At 34.5% G+C, this 18733-nt stretch overlaps 3 protein-coding genes across 4 annotated transcripts; 2 read left to right on the top strand and 1 right to left on the bottom strand.

The window, feature by feature from the left end:
* Positions 1-2525: 2525 nt before the first annotated feature.
* LOC117565096 (ankyrin repeat domain-containing protein 29) lies at positions 2526-15565 on the bottom strand. Of its 2 annotated transcripts, none has more exons than XM_034244053.2 (5): positions 15382-15565; positions 11580-11989; positions 7846-7956; positions 4068-4364; positions 2526-4011 (listed from the first exon to the last, which is right to left on the bottom strand). In XM_034244053.2, the coding sequence occupies exons 2-5, from the start codon at positions 11589-11591 to the stop codon at positions 3487-3489; spliced, it is 945 nt and encodes a 314-aa protein (XP_034099944.1). In that variant the 5' UTR covers positions 11592-11989; positions 15382-15565; the 3' UTR covers positions 2526-3486. The 2 variants fall into 2 exon arrangements, with proteins under 2 accessions (XP_034099944.1, XP_034099945.1); XM_034244054.2 differs by lacking the exon at positions 15382-15565 and adding an exon at positions 14531-14592.
* Positions 15566-16106: 541 nt separating this feature from the next.
* On the top strand, positions 16107-16790 carry LOC117564064 (40S ribosomal protein S21). Its single transcript, XM_034242688.2, has 4 exons — positions 16107-16231; positions 16305-16358; positions 16463-16654; positions 16724-16790. Exons 2-4 carry the CDS (start codon positions 16309-16311, stop codon positions 16731-16733), a joined length of 252 nt encoding a protein of 83 aa, XP_034098579.1. The 5' UTR covers positions 16107-16231; positions 16305-16308; the 3' UTR covers positions 16734-16790.
* Positions 16791-18010: 1220 nt separating this feature from the next.
* Positions 18011-18651, top strand: LOC117566066 (NHP2-like protein 1 homolog). The gene is made up of 2 exons (XM_034245522.2): positions 18011-18159; positions 18226-18651. Exons 1-2 carry the CDS (start codon positions 18157-18159, stop codon positions 18604-18606), a joined length of 384 nt encoding a protein of 127 aa, XP_034101413.1. The 5' UTR covers positions 18011-18156; the 3' UTR covers positions 18607-18651.
* Positions 18652-18733: the final 82 nt, after the last annotated feature.

An 18733-nucleotide genomic window follows, 5' to 3' on the forward strand; every position in this document is an offset into this window, starting at 1 on the left:
GTGTGCGGTCTATCTGTCGAGGGTTATAAATCAAGTTTTCTTAATGCTTTTCGAAAGGCCCACGCATAAAGGCAAAACGGCAAAATAGTAGTTGAGAAATGAAACAAATAGAAAACACACAAATTAAAGTGTAATAAAAAAAAGTAGTTTAACCACTTTATTGTTGTGTTTTTTGGTGGTTTATTTTTTGTGTGTCTCTCTGCTTCTTCTACGCGCTGTTTTTTTTTTTTTTTTTGACAATGTGCCACAAAAGCGACGAAACAGCTGAAAAACAGCAACAGACGCTGGCGAACCTTTTGAAAGCCGGTTTCAAACCGAAAAAAACGTAGTAGGAAAAAGAGCCGAAACAAGTTGCAAAAAAAGAAAGAAAAAGCGAATTTAAAAAAGCAGGCAAAGTCTAGTTGCAAGTGATGTCGACGCGTCGACAGCAGCACAGCAGCAGCTGATTGGCGAAGCGCGCTTCTAGAACTTGAGCAAAGGACCTGCAGCCGGGCTCTAAAAGCCTCAGCGATATGTCAACTTATGTAAAGCTTCAATTTGAACAACACAGCAGCGCAGTTAGCAGAGCAGTAGCTGGAACAGCAGCCGCAGTAACAGCAGCAGCAGCAGCGGCAACGGTGGCTGCAGAAATGAAGTAACAACAACAACGGCTACGACTACAACTACAACTACAACAATAAAGCAATGTTTTCCGGCATGTATTAACTGCGAATGCTTGTGACTCAGTGCAAGCGAGATGGCAGCAATGCAATTTACAGGCCAAATTCAAAGTAACAGCCTATGGCATCTATATATATGTGTGTGTGCAGGAGTGCGTGTGCTTGCATGTGTATTTGTATTTGAATGCGTGTGTGTGTGCGCTGTTGGCGTCTGCGCTTTTATCGCACAGCTGAGAACGTTGGAAATGTTTGCTGCTGCTGCTGCCCCCACGCGCTGTTGCTAGGGGCCCGACTGCAAAAGCTCAGCTGTTTTCTGGCATTACAGCAGCAGCAGCGGCAGTAGCTACATTGATCTACCTGCCTGGAATTTAATTCCAAATTTGATTATATTGATTAAAGAAGAAGAAAGCAACATTACAAAATCAAATGCATGTTAAATAAACAGGTTCACTGCAGCCGCACTAGCGAACAGTGTGGCAAACATGACGTATAACAAAGTGTGTTTCACTGTGCAGCTGTGTGTGTTTAAGGACTGCAAAAGACCTTGCAAAGGATGCGCACACACACACAGTAAATATAAAAAATTTATGCGGTTCCCCCTTTCCGCGAACTGCTGTTGCTGCTCGCAGCTATTGCAGTTACTTTTTCAAAAGTTCTCTCTTTCTCTCTGGACTTTGCTGATTACTGGCGTGCGCTCTTTCTTGCTCTCTCGCTTGCTCTCTTACTTCCCCACATACCACACTGCATGTGTGTGTGAGTGTGCAAACCTGTTTTATTGTTTAAGAATTTTCGCCGCCCGCCTGCCACACAGCCAGAACACAACAGCAGAACACTTGCCACCAAAACGTTACGTTTCACAACTTTTTTTGTGTTTATATTTTTGTATTTTTTTTTTTTTGTATTTTGTCTCTTCTTCTGATTTTAAGGTTGCTGCTACTGTTTGGGCTGCTGGGCCGCTGATATACCTATTGTTGTTGCTGGCGATGTCGATGTTGTTGTTGGTGTATAACTGAACGACACGCGACTCTACACCTACACACATTCGCACGTACACTCACACACTCATGCACACGCACACGCATACACGCGCGCTCGAGCACTCACACAAAACAGAATGGAAATGACAGAGGCCGGCGGTCTCCACGTCCGCGCGCGACGATGAGAAAAAACGAACTGAACACTGAATTCGTTGTTGGCCGTTTGAAGCTGTTTGGCATTGGCAACATGTTGGGGGCAATTTTCACCAAATCTACACAAATTCTATGCAAGCGGTTGCACATACGTTCGTAGTACGAACTTCGTACGCATGTATTACAATCTGGATTGCATTTTCATTGCTGTTTGAGTAACTTTAAGAACAGACCTCTTGTCACCTTGCAAGTAAAATTATTAATGATCGCATTATGCGCATGTGCGTGCTTTTGTGTTTCCTAAATTTCATTTTTTCAATGTATCCATATTGTTTATTATATACACTCATTTAATAATAAACTCTATTATTTATTGCAAGGCACAATACGCGAAAAATTGGCAAACTAAAAAGCGGGAACATGATAAGCTTATTTTTAAAAGGTGTGTGTCCTCACTGATGCGGTTTGTATCAACGCTGCCAAGCTCGACGAACTGTTAACTTTACATTATGTTAACTCCCCGAAAGCTTCGTTAAGTGAGCAACATTTGGAGTGCAACTGCAAATAAGATTTGTTCTGCATATATGGAATACAATCGATAGCTCATTGACCACAAATAAAATATATCGCTTTCAGTAAAATTTGAAATTTTAATTGGCGGGATTTGAAAACATAGTTGTAAATTATGAACAATCAAGTGCAAAGTATGTGAGAATTTTCCATTTAATTTACATGAGCATAAACATAAGACACAAAAAACATTTCATTTATAATTAATAGCTAATTAAGACGAAAATATGATTAAAGCTAATTAAGATAAGATAAAAAGGCGAATAAACATAAAGCACTTGTTAACAATTGCTTAGGGTTAGGTATTTGCATAAATTTAAATATATGTACGTGTATTTATATATATATTTATTCATAAATATTATAATTTATATACAAAGGACAACAAGGAGTCCATGTTAACAGTTTGTTTGTTGCATATAATAAGTACGAGCTATTGCTAGAGTTAATCATAATCGTAAATTCAAATACAAGCTCCAAGTTGTAGGGATTTAAGTACATTTATAATATTGATATTACTTTCAAGATATATTATACTTATTTATTGGGGATTTTGCCATTTGCTCAGCTTGGCATTAAATTTTGCATATCTATAGGGTTGATTTTCTAATATTTTGATTGCACTATTACAATAGAATGGAACAATTGATGCACAGCAACAGAGCTTCAACTATATATTTTAATATCCTGAATTCTAGTTGCTATTGCTTTTGGATAGTGTTTCGAGAGAATTGTTTGAAACGTATGTACAATATGAATAACTTAAAAGAAATGTGAAATAATTAGTTTCACTGCTGACAACGAAGAAGAATTTGAACTACATAGAATAGGTATGTGAATGATTAAATTAAAAGACATTACTCTTTTCGGACGAAACTAATACCTTACAATCTTATCGTTACAAAATTTACAAAATAGCTTATTTACGCGAAAATTTCGAAAATTAAATTAGTTATGTTTTATCCGAAGCAAAATTCAAGATGAAACTCTGTTGCAAACACATTGCTCCACTGCTATACATATTATAGAATTAGTAAGTGAATAAATAATTCAACATATTGTGCAAAAAGGTACTTCGAAGGGGTTTTTTCTTTTTGGTCATTCCTGTGACTCCACCACTTTTGACTTTACGTCGACAGCCGCATCTTGGCCAACGCCGATGTATTGCGTTGCATGACTGTTCGCATACGATCTCTCAGATATTCACAGATCGACGTATAGTTCTCATGGTGCGCCAACTCCATGGCCGTCAAACCATCCTGATTCTTCAACATCACATCACTGCCGGCGGCAACCAACTGTTTACACACGGTCATATGCCCGAACATGGCAGCCGCATGGAGCGCCGACTCGCCATTGGGTAGGATGCCCAAATTGGGCCGATATTTGAGTAGCACAGTTAGAACCGAGGCGTGACCCTTGTGGGCGGCTTTGAAGAGTGGCGTGGCACCATCACAGCGCACAGTGTCCACATTGGCGCCGTTTTGCAGCAGCACTTTGCAGATATGATCGTGCCCCATTTGGGCGGCTATCCATAGCGGTGTGGCACCATCGATGCGTTTGATATCCATCGATGCATGCGCCAGGATCAACAGAGACAACACCGTACGATGTCCATTCTGAGCCGCAATAAATGCCGCCGAAGCGCGATCCTAAAAACAAAATTGAATATGTAGTAAAATAAATTTGTCTTGATGTCAAAACTAACCTTCATGCAGGCATTCACATCGGCGCCACAGTCCAACAGCTCTCTGATAATCTTCACATGTCCGCCTTGAGCGGCCACAAAGAGGGGCGTGCCACCGTCCAACGATGGCGTGTCCACTTTGGCGCGTGCCTTCAGCAAAATGCGCACCACATCCAAGTGCCCGCCCTGTGCGGCAAAGAACAGCGCTGTGGTGCCTGTGGATCGTCGCGAGTTCAACTCCGCGCCCTGTTCCAGCAGCTCCAATACACAATGGATGTGTCCGCCCGCCGCAGCCAGAATTAGTGGTGTGGTGCCGTCCTGCAAGTGGAAATAACATTGTTGTTTAATTGATTGATTCACTCAATCGAATGCTCTTTACGAGCTGTCAGCTTTGCTAAGCTCTCCGTTCGCAATAATGAGACAAGCATCATTTGATAGCAAAATCCACATTTGTCTCAAATTATATGACGTGTACACCAATTGGAGGGAACTGTATTCATTTGATGTCCAGTAGCCATAATGGTACAAATACTGCTATTTTAATGAAATGTTAATTTACTTAATACTAATATCATTTATTTTGATATCAAACATTTTGAAAATCTAGCAACAAATAACAAGAACTTAATTAAATTAGTAAGTATGTTCAAGAGCTTTTTAAATCGAATGAATTCATCTCGTATTGTCTTAGTTGCTTTGGCTGACAATCTGGTATATATTGGATTTTATGGTGTATTTTCAGTGTATTAGTATATCAAATATAGCCTTTGGTTATCTTTAAGTATTTTTTGGTATATTAATTTGGTATACCTTAATGATTATACCGAACTGCCTTGATTTTATTCAAATTGAGAATTGAATATCTCTCAGTCGAACTATTACATTTGCTATATTGATTAAAAGCTCTTTAGATTATCTCTTTACTGAAATCTTCATTTAAACTGGTTATATAATTAGTTAACTAACATAACAAAACTATTAATATATGTATATGGGTAATACCATGGCGAAATTTGTCCCTTGCGAGACTTTTTACAGGGCACTGCAGTGAAAATAACATAAACTGAAACAATTTTAAAAATAAATGAATGGTTTTCTTAAAGCTTTAGATAAGCACTATATTTAGAGCTAAGATTGATTTTAGGAACTTGTTCTGTTTTACGATAAAACATATAAATTCGTTCATTTTTTGGTTGTGCGTACGAATTGGTTAATTTTTGCAATTATCACAACAGAAAACAAAACAGAAAGAAAATTCCAAAACCATTCTTAGCTCTAACTAAAGTACTTATCTAGAGCTATAAAAATAACCTTTTCTTATTTTTAAAATTGTTTCAGTTTATGTTATTTTCAATGCAAAAAGTCTCGCACAGGAGAAATTCCGTCATGGAATTACCCATATATGTATAAATGAGATTAATCGAATAGTTATAGTTACCCAGTCATATCTATTTAAAGGGATATACGATTAACGTTTATTTTCGGTACTAGTTAGTATGATAACTTGGCATCACTATATTATATGATGCACAGCAATAGAGCTACAACTATATATTTAAATATGATGAATTTTAATTGCTATTGCTCTTGAATTGTGTGTTCGTTAAATAATTTCGATTTTAGTTTTACAGCTGACAACTAAGCAGAATATTAACTACATAGAATGTGTGTTAATCATTAAATTTTAAAGTTTTTACCATATATTTATTCTCGTTAGTAGTTAGAAACTTAGCATTACTACGTTAACTAATAAAGACAGTGCTATTTATTTTTACTTTCCTTTGTGATTTAATTCTAACATTTTCAAACAAAAAACTTGTTAAAGTCAAACCGACTTATATAATATAAAGCAAAAACTGTTTATAAATAGTTTAAGTTTTGATTTAATGTTTAAATATTTTCATTTCTAAGTCTCTTCAAAATTAAAAATTCTTACAGGAACTTAAAATTAACAGAGTGTTATGTCAAAAACAAACCGATTACTCGAAATAATATTATGGTCGAAGTGACCGACTGACAGATTGCGATGATAATGACAATAATGATGACTATTCAATGATATTCGTTGAATAAAAGCGTCACGCGATTTCTATTATTACATAAAAATTGTTTAAACAATTCGCCGAATTGCACAATATTTAACAAAAAAAAAAAAAAAAAATGAAGCACTCAAAGCAGAAAGCGAAAAGTAGTGTTTAAAGGCAAGTTAACACTTTGTTTACAAAAGTACGCACCAATTGGCAAAGAAGCCGAAATGTGCAGCACAAACGAACGAGTAAAGTAAAATTAAATGAAAATTAAATTTCACTTGAAGCGCAGCGAAGCACGAGCTGCTCCAATGGACAATCTGGACGCAAATATATATATTACAGCTGCATACATACATATATATTACCCGATTCGACTCGACTCGAATCGCCTCTTAGCTATACATTCAAGCCAAGTGCTGTTGTTTGGGGCCAGTGTGCCAGCTGTTGGCTAAAACTACACACAAGGGCACAAAGCGGGCCAATCGACCAGCCCCGCAAACTCAACGCTGCAGCTACGTGACTGAGCTATCCCCCCTTCCCCCCCCCCCTCACCCAAGGGGAAAGCATTTACCACCTCAGATACAACTACTGCAACGGATCGAGATTTGTATATTTCGCTCTTGATTTTCGCTTAGCGACATGCATGCAAATCAACACGAAACTAAATGAAACAACTTAACTGCGGAGACCGGTGAAAACTAATCGCATTCGCAATTGCAATTGTAATTGCAATTACAGTTGAGATTGAAATTGAAATCATGGGATGCTCAATTAAACAATTAAAGCTACTCGCATTTAGCTCATTATTATTGGCAGATAACATAATTGATAGTACATTAAAATGATTTGAAATGCACTGGGAATAGCACTGAAAGTATTTAAGTGTTTAAGCTAATTAGTTTTAGCTGAATTTTATAGAATTAAGCTCAGTTTAAAAGAATTTTAATTCTATTTGAAATTTCACAAGAATATTTTAAATTTAATCAAATTCAGCTAACATAAATAAACAAACAGACTAGGACAGAATATTATTTAAAATTCAAAGTAATCTATTTTAAATAATTCTTTGTAAGTAATGAGCATTTTTTTAAATTTTTTTCAAAGTTTATCGGAAATATTTTAAATTTTATTAAAAGCTATTTATCTTAGATTGCATTTCCTACTCTTCTAAACATAGAAATAACCTATCAAAAAATGGTCCCGTCAAAAATATATTCGCAGTATTATTGCTGCATGTATTATTAGCTGACTTATTGCTCTACATTTAATCTGCAAATAAATAGGTATTCCCGGGAAACTAAAACTTATCATGGCTTCGATCAATGAAACATAATTGTAAGTGTTTTAAATATAAAATGACGCATTTCTTTCCTGACAATAGATTTTTATACAACTTATATAAAAAAAGTGAGTCAATCAATTTGGGTATTCAGATTAAATTTGAGTTTAAGCTTTTATTGAAGTCGTATTAAAAACAATATGAATATTAATATAATAATGCAGTTGACTATAAAATAGCATTAACTGCAAAATTAAAGAAATAATATTCAATCAAACGTTAGCTTTTTTTTATTAAAAAATGCCAACTATATTATGATTATTTTACGATTATATTTTAAATAAAGCCAAAAATACATTTTCTGCAATTTGATTGCCAAGTTTGGAATAACTTTCTATCCATTTATATATTTTATTTTTATAACCCTGCTAACAAACCCATCTCAAATTGCAATAAACTGTGTGTAAATGTCATTTGAAATATTGCTCACCTCATCCTTACAGTCCACATGCACTTTCCCAGTATCCAGCACTCGACGCAGCTCAACGACATCTCCACGTAGCGCCGCCAGATGCAACATCACATCCGAGGGTGTTTCTTTCTGTAAAAAGAAATAGAAAACAAATCACTTTCTTGTACTAGGGTTTTTTTTTAAACAAACAAATCAATTAACAAGTTGAACTTTGGCAGCTGTCAAAAGGAGCACAGCCACTTGAGTAATAGCTTCTGTTTGCGTGTGGAAGTCTGAGGTGAGGCAAACGCCCACAACAAAACACACACACACAACCCACATAGTCCATGGAGCAGCTGTCTGGCTGCTTTGGGGCGCCACTCTTGAGTAACACTTATGTAGGAAATTAGTTTTACTCGCTCCCCACAGCAAATTATAAATTACAGTAATTAAGCGTCATAGGCGGAGGGGAAAATGCTGGAAAAAACATATACACACACACACACACGCTGACATAGTGGAAAAGCACTTGCAGCTTGTCCGAGCAGCGGATGTGAATGCATTTTTACAATGCTTTTGACATTGCATGCGACTATTAACCCTTAAGAGGACCCTGCACTTGAACTGTGAGAAGTTAAATATATTATTTTGATACCCTGCGATTTCGTAATAATATTTGTATCTACAAAGTTTTGCTATAACAAAAATGTTATCGAGTTTGTTATTTTAAAAGAATATATATATATAAGCTATATATGAATATATTAATATGAAGATTGTATGAAAAAGTTGTTTTTCCTACATGATTCTTTTTCATTGTGACAATATAATGTTTATGATTCCTAAGAATTTGATTATAGAAGTTATTTAAGAAACACTTTTGTAAGACAAATTACAAATACTGCAATCGGGTTTTAGCTGCTTTGTATATTTATATTATATTTATATTTTAGCCAATAATGTAATAATTCATCGATATACCAAATATGATAGCATAATTAAGTATTTTTTGGTATATTATTTGGTAAATTTTAACTATAAGACCTTTTATTCAAGATGGGTAACGCGTATTTCACAGTCGACTTTAGCTTTTGATGCTTGAGTCTCTTTCTTAAATATAATGCACTCCTTATTTTATACGTTTTAGAATACTACTTATTCATTCTTTTGTATATTGACCTATTTTAACTACATACTTTTATGTTTTAACTCATAACATATATATTAATGAAATATATTATGCAAGCTAATTATATACATTATTTGAAGATATTTTTCTGATTATATATTTATATTTATACATTAATGCGTCAACTTAATTAACTATAACAATTTATTCCTTGAAATATATCTAATTATATTAAATAGGGCGTATATTTTTTATTTATAGCAAGTGTGGTAAAATTTACCCAGCCAAAGCTATTAAGTGTTAAGGAAGAGCTAAATGCGATGATGACGATGGGACTAAAGTCAGAGTTTAACAATTGCGCTTAGAGGAAATGGTCGTACAATAAATATTTGAACTACTTGAAAAGAGACATTGGAACAGGAAAAGTGTCAACTGTGAGTTAATGAAGCGCATTGACTCAAACGAGGGGCACCTGTTGAAAGACCGCTGCAGGCAACAGCAACACCAACCACAAGCGAAGCAACAAGAGGTGAAGCAAACAGTGTGGCAACAATGCGAATGCTGAAATAATGATGATGATGCTGCCATCGTGATGATGATCATTATAATATTTATAGACAAACTGAAATGTCAGATGCTGGCTGCTGGTTGCTGGCTCTTGGCTGCAGTAGTAGCAGGTGAGTAGCACTTTTAAAGCTTCAGACGAGCATTAGACACGACTCTTGCCATATCTTGCTTGCCACATGCTTGTGCCACACACTTGAGTGGCAAGTGTGGCAAACAAAAGCAACAGTCTTTGTCTGTCTCTCAAGTGGCTGTTGTTGCAACAATTGTATCAATAATTAAATGACCTTCTCAAGAGTCTCCGCCACTCGAAGTGTATCTAATGCCACCTTATCATGCCAACCTAAAGCAAAAGCGTTTCCAAAGTGGCAAAAGAGAGAGAGAGAAGCGATAAACAAGCTAAAAGCAGGCTAAATAATGGCTTCTTCAATATTTGTTTGCTTAGTCAAATGAATTGCTTAGACGAGCATCCAGCTGATGCATGAGAAGTTTACTCTTCTTAGTGCTTTTGTTAGTCTTGTCAGACTATGAACTCATAAACGTATATTGTGCGGGTAATTCAAGTGGGTGTGCCATACGAGATAAATAATGAGTTGACTCTAACTATAAAGTCTGAGGAATACTTAAGTCTAATATGCTAGCTAATACCTGAGAATCGAGTTAAAAGTAAGATATTGATACTTTGCAGAGTTTATTGCATAATTTTATCACTCTTTAGTCGCTGGTTTAGTTTTGTTAATAATAATGATATGTTGTCAAAAATGTTATTGAGTTATATTCATAAAACTGATTTCTTTTTATAGTACTAGATTTCTTTTATAGTACTAGTACTCTAAATGATTTTTGTATTTCATTCCTTTAATAATGGCTTCTCTTATTTATGTCAACTTAATAATAGCACTTGAAGTAATACGATTTAAACTGTGTGTCATCGCACAATTCTTATGTCTTTAATAATATGGTGGCTAATACAGGGGAATCAAGTCAGAAGTAAAATATTGAGACTTTGCAGACTTTATTGGATGATATTAAAACTTTTTGCTTAGATTTACTAACGTTAATAATAATGCTAAGATGTCAGTAATTAAATTGTTATATTCTTAATAGTGATTTCTTTTAATATTACTAGTATATTAAACGATCTAATATCGTTAGATTGTGCGTTTACTTAAAGCATACTCGGTTAAACTTTCATTCCCTTAATGCCTTTCATTTAACTGCAACGTCTCTTTGATTGCATCTCTTGAATTCTGTTTTATCTTACTTTTGTTATCTTAGCAACAGCACTCGATGTGATGCGATTAAAACGGTGTGTCACTATTGCCTTTGATTTGCTTTTTATCTAAGATTTGCTTTTTCATAACGTCCTATTCTTATCACAATTTGCTACAGCTCGTAATATTTTTTGTTGGCAAACTATATGATACTTTAAAATTATGATTATATTTTAAATAAAAACAAATTTTCTCATTCAACAAATTTTTTTTTTAGTGACATAGATAATTAGAGAATAACCATTTCAATTTATTGTAGTTTTATTAATAGAGTTATTAGTTCTTTTATTGAAACACATAAATAAATAAAATAGGTTTGATTTAGTAATTTGGCTTTTAGAGAAGGAAAAATGGTAAGTTTCGTCCATTTTTAAAAATGACTCAGGAATTATCTTTAGAGAAATGTTAATTCGATAATTGTAATTTAATAAAATTCTTGATAATTTATAACATTTTCAAAGAATTGTGTTTTAGACTGAAGAAAAATATAAAGTTGTTTACCATTGTAAGAATTGAATGTTAGTTTTTAAGTATTGTATGCTAGTATCTACAAGCAGAATCTTTGAAATCTTTGAATCTTTCAATATATTCTATAATGATTAAAGAATTTTCTACTTTTCTAGATTTTTAAAGTCGATAAATTACTGTGAATTAAATATGTAATACTAGGCAACATTGAGTCTGTGATTTTGGGAGCTAAACTCTTGCATAATTTCAAAAGAAGTTTGTGTCTAGACGAGCTGCCAAAGTGGATGATTCGAAGCAAGTTTGTGCCGAGTTTTACATTTGAAATGGGTCAAACTCACCTTAAGTGACATGTTTTTATATTCCTTCAGCTCTCCCTCGCAGTCCCGCTAGTTGTGCTGTGCTGTGTTGTCTGTGTCTGTGTCTGGTTCCTTGTCTGGCAGCAGTTGCAGTTGCACCTGCTTAAAAGCCCGTTACCATTGACCGATATTCAAAGTGTAACGCAGCCTCAGCAACTGCGGCAACTTCTAGTAATAGTAATGGCACGACGGCAACAACAATAGCAAAGCACAGTAATAGTAACAGTATAATGCAACAACAACGTAGAGAAGTAGCAGATGGCAGATGGCAACTGTGGCACCAATCAAATTAAAGCAACAGCAAGCCAGAGATCATCATTGAGGAACCAACGAAGCGACGAACTGACAAGCAAGAAGCAAACGACCAGTTCCAAAGTATCCGAGTCCAGGCGCTGCAAATAAAAAAAAGAGCAAAGCCAAGTCAAGCCAAGTCACGGGGCACATCAAAATTAAGTTGCAAGTTGCACAGACTGTTGCGAATTGTGAATTGCTAGTTGCAAGTTGCCAGCTGAGAGTTTGGGTCGACAGGTTTCCTAAGCGACTCCACGCTTAGAATGCAAAAGCAATAAAAAAAAAAAATGGAAAAGAAAAACAATCCAATTGCCAATTGCTTTGGGCCAACAACAAGAGCGCAATTTTATGCATTTGCAAAAAGGATTAAATTATAGTAGCTTGCAAGTAATTATAGAAAGAACCAAAGCTCAACAAAGTATTAAGTTCTAGGAACTGAAAACTACTTACAAGCTAGTTAAAGTTCTAAGAATTTGAAAAGGTTTTAATTAAAGAATTGTTGTAAGTTACTCAAAATTAAAGCGATCCCAATTAGAGTGCTCCAAAAGTGACTTTATACTTTTAAGTTTACAACTGAATAAGTTTTAAGGAAATTTTAAGAATTAAAGAATTAAGAATTATTATCAGTCTATCATACTCAATGAGAATTAACTAAGGCGAGTTTGCACTCAAATTTATTATTATAGCGGTATCAATTATTAAGAACTATTAAGATTATTTTAAAATGGTTAGATATTCCTAAATGAAATAACTTACATTTAATTATTATAATAAAGTTAGAAATACATTTAAAGAACTGATAATTGAGAAGACTTAAATGTAATAATTTAATAGTTTGCTCTTTCTTAACGAGAATTATACTTTAATGCGATATAAACGAATGAACAATTTTATTGAAAATCAAATCATTGCTACGGGAACTTTTAAAAGAAGTGTTTTATTTAGTTGTGTATTTCCTATACATATTTCCCAGTTTGTGCATTGGAATAATTAATCAACATATATTCCTATCTTTACTTTCTGGACTCTGTGGCAAACCTCTTCAATTATATTTTGTTTAATGTGCACTTTAGTTTATAATTACTGTCCATTAAGTTGTAAATTGTTTGCCAGATACTTCAATATTTCTATATTCATTTAAATGTTTGCATTATATTGTATCTACTGTTGTATTTTGTCTACCTCGTAATATGCTTAACTATCCCTAAGCTGTACTTAATGCAACTTTCGTTATTACCGAGCAATTTTATTTGATTTGCAGGCTAATCAATAATTTTCCATAAATGTTTAATTTTATAATTCGCTGCATTGACGTCGTTGAACCTCACAGCAATTGACAGTTGGCGGTGGGAGATATGATAGGTGGGCGGTGGGCGGAGTTAACTATAGGGTCTCAAAAGAGGCAATAGAGGAGTAAACGTTGCATTGCTTTTACTTTATGTTTGTTGTTTTTTTAATTGCATTTCATGCTGCCACATTTTGCTTGTTTTTTTACGATACTTTTTACATTTTGTATCATCATCATCATCACCATCATCATTATAGCCACGACCATCAGCCGCCTTTCAACTTTTGACCTAGAAAGTGTTTTACTTAAAGTTTTCTTCATGTGCTTGCGACGTCATCAGCCACAGCAGCAGCATATGATGAGGAGGGCACGCATTTTGGTGCTGACATCACAGTTTTCCGGCATTTCTTCGATTTTCTGTTGTTGTTTCTGTTTCTATTTTTTATCTATTTTAAAGCTCTCTCTCTCACAGAGGTTGTGTGCCCATCTTAATTACTTTATACTTTGTTTCCATTTTAATTAAAAATGGTTTCTATTTCCAGTTGACGGTTATTCCCCTCGCTAAAAACCCGTTGCTTTCATTCATTCATTAAATTCCAATTGGAAATGTAATCTGTAAGTTAGGGGAGGGGGGAAGGCCTTGAATTAACCGAGGTTCTAGGTCGTTCTAGCTATTGTACTGCGAGTACTCTAAAGATAAGTGCCTATCAGATAGTAGCAGAGCTGTTTCATTTTGATAAATGCTGATACTTTACAACATGCTATCGGATAGTTAACAGTCTTCTTTAGCACGGTAATCATTTGGTTTTTATTGTCGGAGTCGATAACATCAACAAAAATAATAGTAAAAGTAGTATTTAAACCAACACTCAAGGCGCATCTTCAGGTAAATAACTGGCTTTATAAATAATGAACTGAATGTACCATAAACTTAAAAATAAAGAAAAGATTGTATTGTAAATATAACTAAGTGAAATAGAAACTTAAAAGCGGCAAATAGAGAAGTTTACACAACTTAATGTCAGAATAATAAAAAAAAAACTTCAGTATAATGCACATTACTTTAAAGTTTTGCTCACAACAATGCAGCTTCATTTTATTGCAGTTGCTATTGTTATTGTTTATTTTGTTTAAAAATAGATGCTCACTAAATAAATATGATCTCATTTCGCAGCTCGCGTATAAATTTACATTTTTTAGTTTTACATTATGCAAAAAATGACACACTCGCAGTCAACAGTCGCACATACGCGTTAAAGGTCAAGAGGCTGGGCGACCGGCCCGTTATGAGCTCTACTCAAGAAGAGCTACAATAACAACAATTACTGCAACAACAACAACAACAACAACGTACCCAAGCAAATACAAAACACGCCGCAAAGTAATTGAGAGAGCAAGCAACGTGGAAGCACCGCACACGACAAAAGTTGAAATGCGACTGAACTGGCGAAGCAAAAAGTTGCCCAGCTGAACCTGCTTTGACTATATTTATATATTTTAGCCGATTTGGATGTGCTTAGTCTATAACGAAAATTACGTAGAATAAATATTAATTTTATGATGCTAAGCCAAATATGATGTATTGACCACTAAAAATATAATTATTTAATTTGAAATGAACGTTAAAAATATAACATACTGTTACTGTTGAAGAGTTTTGTCCACTGTTAAATACCTTTACTGTTATCAAAGAATACACTGATCTTATGAGAAAAACGTTCCACTGTTACTTAACTGTTATCTCTTACTGTTAAGTTGTATATGCGCTGTTATGCACTGATCTAGTATTGGATTTTTTATTTACTTTTATTTGCAGTTCGTGTTATTTAAGTTAATGTGCTTCGCGCTCTACATATGCGTTAAAATTGAGTTTTATTTTAAATAAACACATATGTTTTCCTCTTCATTGACCACTTTCCGCGCTGCTTAGTAACGGTACAAATATTGAAAATAACTTTTGCACACTGGCCCCTTGAACTGTAAATATGAAAGGCAAAACCAGACGCGTTAATCCACAATGAAAACAAACTCACAAGCCCTGCTCACCACCCACACTCACACACCCACACACACTTAAAAATACACACACAAAGTTGGCGAAGCTACAAAAAAAAGTCCTGCGGCTTCCATTGACGGAAAATTGGCGTTGACACCGGATCAAGGACACCGACAACGACACAGCCTCTGTCCAAAATCAATACTCACGCACAGTAAGACTTCTGCGTCCGTTCACGAATAATTGTTGTTCGCACAGTTAATGTTCACTGTTTAACTATTTCGTTTGAATATAAACAATTTATATATATAGATTACGAATTTATAGCTACCGACCGACTTTTCAGTAGGCACTAAGGCCGAGAAAGCAAGCTCCGGCGCCAATTTTAATGCGAAGCAAGCACTACTCTTTCTAACTGGTACCGATTCGATATCAAACCGACTTAAATCGATTACTTTTTGGCAAGGCAATCGAATAATTTTTTTTTAGAAACGCGCTTTATTTTCGATATGCGTAAGTTAAAAAACAAGGGTCAGTCTAAAAAAAAATGATTTTCCCATTGGACGCATAATGTGACCAAGGAAGCTAAACAAATATACCAACATATTTTATTTGACATTTTTTAACACCATGCAAAAAGAGGGAATTTAAACTCAAGTTAGAGCACTATTTTTTTTTAAAAACACTTTATGTATTTAATAGTTACAATTACACCAAAAAGCTTTTCAATCATTATTAGTCACCCTTCACTAAATTTTCAAAACTAAGAAAATAATAATGATTTAGAACAAAGTTAATATGAGATAGTTGATTGTAATTGAACATGATATAGATAATTGTATAAATGAATTAAGTTTTTCTTTCTGAGTATTCTGCATGCACTTCGATAACCTCTAGAAATTTAAAATGAATACCCCTACAAATAGTAAAATACAGTGCGGTATTTTTTGTGTTATCGATATTATTTGTGCAACCCTACAGCGCAGCCAACTTCACTCTTTCTCTTTTCAGCCTCCATTTGTCGAGTGTTGGTCGCAAATTTGTAAATTATTACAAAATGTAAGTAAAATTGCCATTGGACTAGCTAAAATGCGCGCAAAACACGTATTAAATGTTCCACTATACATTTCAGCATAATGGAGAACGACGCCGGTGAGAACGTTGATTTGTACGTGCCCCGTAAATGGTATGTGTTAGAACACGTGTTCAGCGCACTGTTCGCTGCTGCATTTAATTTAGAAAATGAGAGAATAAATGGTGCTAATCAACTAAATGTATAATTGCACACAGCTCGGCATCGAACAGAATCATCCACGCCAAGGACCACGCTTCTGTGCAACTGAGCATTGTTGTTGTGGATCCCGAGACCGGTCGCCAAACCGATGGCACCAAAACTTACGCCATTTGCGGTGAAATCCGTCGCATGGGCGAGTCCGATGATTGCATTGTGCGTCTGGCCAAGAAGGATGGTCTCATTACCAAGTAAGTTTACTTATCCTTGCTCTTCAAATGAACTGGTATTCAATGCATGTCTTTCTTGTTGTTTTGCAGGAACTTCTAAATAGAATGTAAACAAGAATTGGTAATAAAGTGAATTCCTTTTGTATGTAACGTTAAATACGTGAACTGTGTGTTTATTTTTAAACTAATGGATTAAATAAAATGGCACAAACTGGAATGTGAAATCAAATATTGCAAATCTCTGAAATTTGGAGCTACATATTTAATTCAGTAAACAAATGCTTGGCGCACAACTATTCATTGAGATAGTTAAAAGTACCTTATATTTGGGATTAAGATAACTATCTTAAATTGTTATACTCCCAATTCTGAATCACTTTCAGGTTAAACAAATTGTACCTTGCTTGAGTATCTTACTTTAACTGCATTGAAAGTTATTGATACTGAGAGAAGCTGATTAAGTACCAATATAAACATAGAGCTTTCAAATAAAGAGAAGTAGACACTAAATTTTATTAAACAATTCCAATAGAATGTAGAATATGACTTAAAAAAAGCTAAGTTTTCAAGTAGAATTCGAAATTCTTATCAATTGTTTTTTATAATTCATTATAATATGCAAACATTTATTTGTAAAATTTGGGCATTCGTACAACTTTATTTAAATAGGTTTTGTACAATTTTAAGTTTTAAGCCTGACTATTATAGAAAACTTTATTTAGCATTCTTCTAAAAATAAAATCCAAATTTTTAAAATCATTGAATTTATAAATCTACTCTTATTTTATCTCCCTTTTAACTGATTCTTCTGTGAAACTAAAAATATAATATGCAGCAACATAAATTTAAATAGCATCAGAATAATGTTTAGGTTGCGAACACAATAGTGAGTTATTGCCAGTCAACAATAAATACTATTTAAAGAATGAAGTTAGATTTGCTTGATTTTATTTTTGACCTGGAAATATTTGAAACCTTTCGGCATTTCGATGGAGACCGCGACGGTTTCTCAATTTTAGTTTTAACATTAATATTACAATTAGATTGTCTAGTTTTATTATTGAATTGCCTTTAATATAAGCTGTAAACCCATTTATTAAAATTGTATATATTTTTGCAACATAAAAATATATATAAATATCAAATCAAATTATCATATTAAAATTATCCACCCTACGTAAAAAAGAACCTATGTAGGCGACATTTAATAGGAGTAATAAAAATACATCATTGTTTAATAAATAATGTGATGTTTAAAATCATTGCAATTTTTGCCGGCGCATTTAAATTATTCTCTGCAGTTACACAGCATACTAGCCTGTGTTTTTCGGCATATTGCATTTGTAAGTGTGACCCTAGCGTGAACATTTTCAGTGTTGGAAAGTAGCATAAAGTAAGAACGACGCACGTGTTTGACCAAACGTTTCAATTTTAACTCTGCCCCTCAGTGAAGCACACCAGCCGAGAGGTTGCATTTAAATTAAATAAAAAACAAAGCTAAATTCAACCAATAAAACCCCAAAATGGTAAGTTAAATGAACGTTTATTGGTATTGTACGATTTTATTAATAAAAGCCTTGCATTCTCCATAGACCGAGGAAGTGAACCCGAAAGCATTCCCATTGGCCGATGCCCAGTTGACGGCTAAAATCATGAACCTGCTGCAGCAGGCTCTCAACTATAACCAGCTCCGCAAGGGCGCCAACGAAGCAACCAAGACGTTGAATCGCGGTCTGGCCGATATTGTTGTGCTTGCTGGCGATACGGAACCTATTGAAATCTTGCTGCATTTGCCGTTGTTGTGTGAGGACAAGAACGTGCCATATGTGTTTGTGCGCTCAAAGCAGGCATTGGGACGTGCATGTGGCGTTTCCCGGCCAATTGTAGCATGCTCGGTGACAACCAATGAGGGCAGTCAGCTTAAGTCGCAAATTACATCCATTCAGCAGGAAATTGAAAGGCTGTTAGTTTAAGTAAAAAGAGTACAAATACATTTGTAAATTGTAAACATAATTAAACCGTGTATTTTTTTAATACATATTCCCAAAACACATGGTTTTTCATTCATTAAATTTAAAAATACTAAATGTCCACTAATCG

The sequence above is a fragment of the Drosophila albomicans genome, chromosome 2L, assembly GCF_009650485.2.
Source record: "Drosophila albomicans strain 15112-1751.03 chromosome 2L, ASM965048v2, whole genome shotgun sequence".
Lineage (NCBI taxonomy): Eukaryota > Metazoa > Arthropoda > Insecta > Diptera > Drosophilidae > Drosophila > Drosophila albomicans.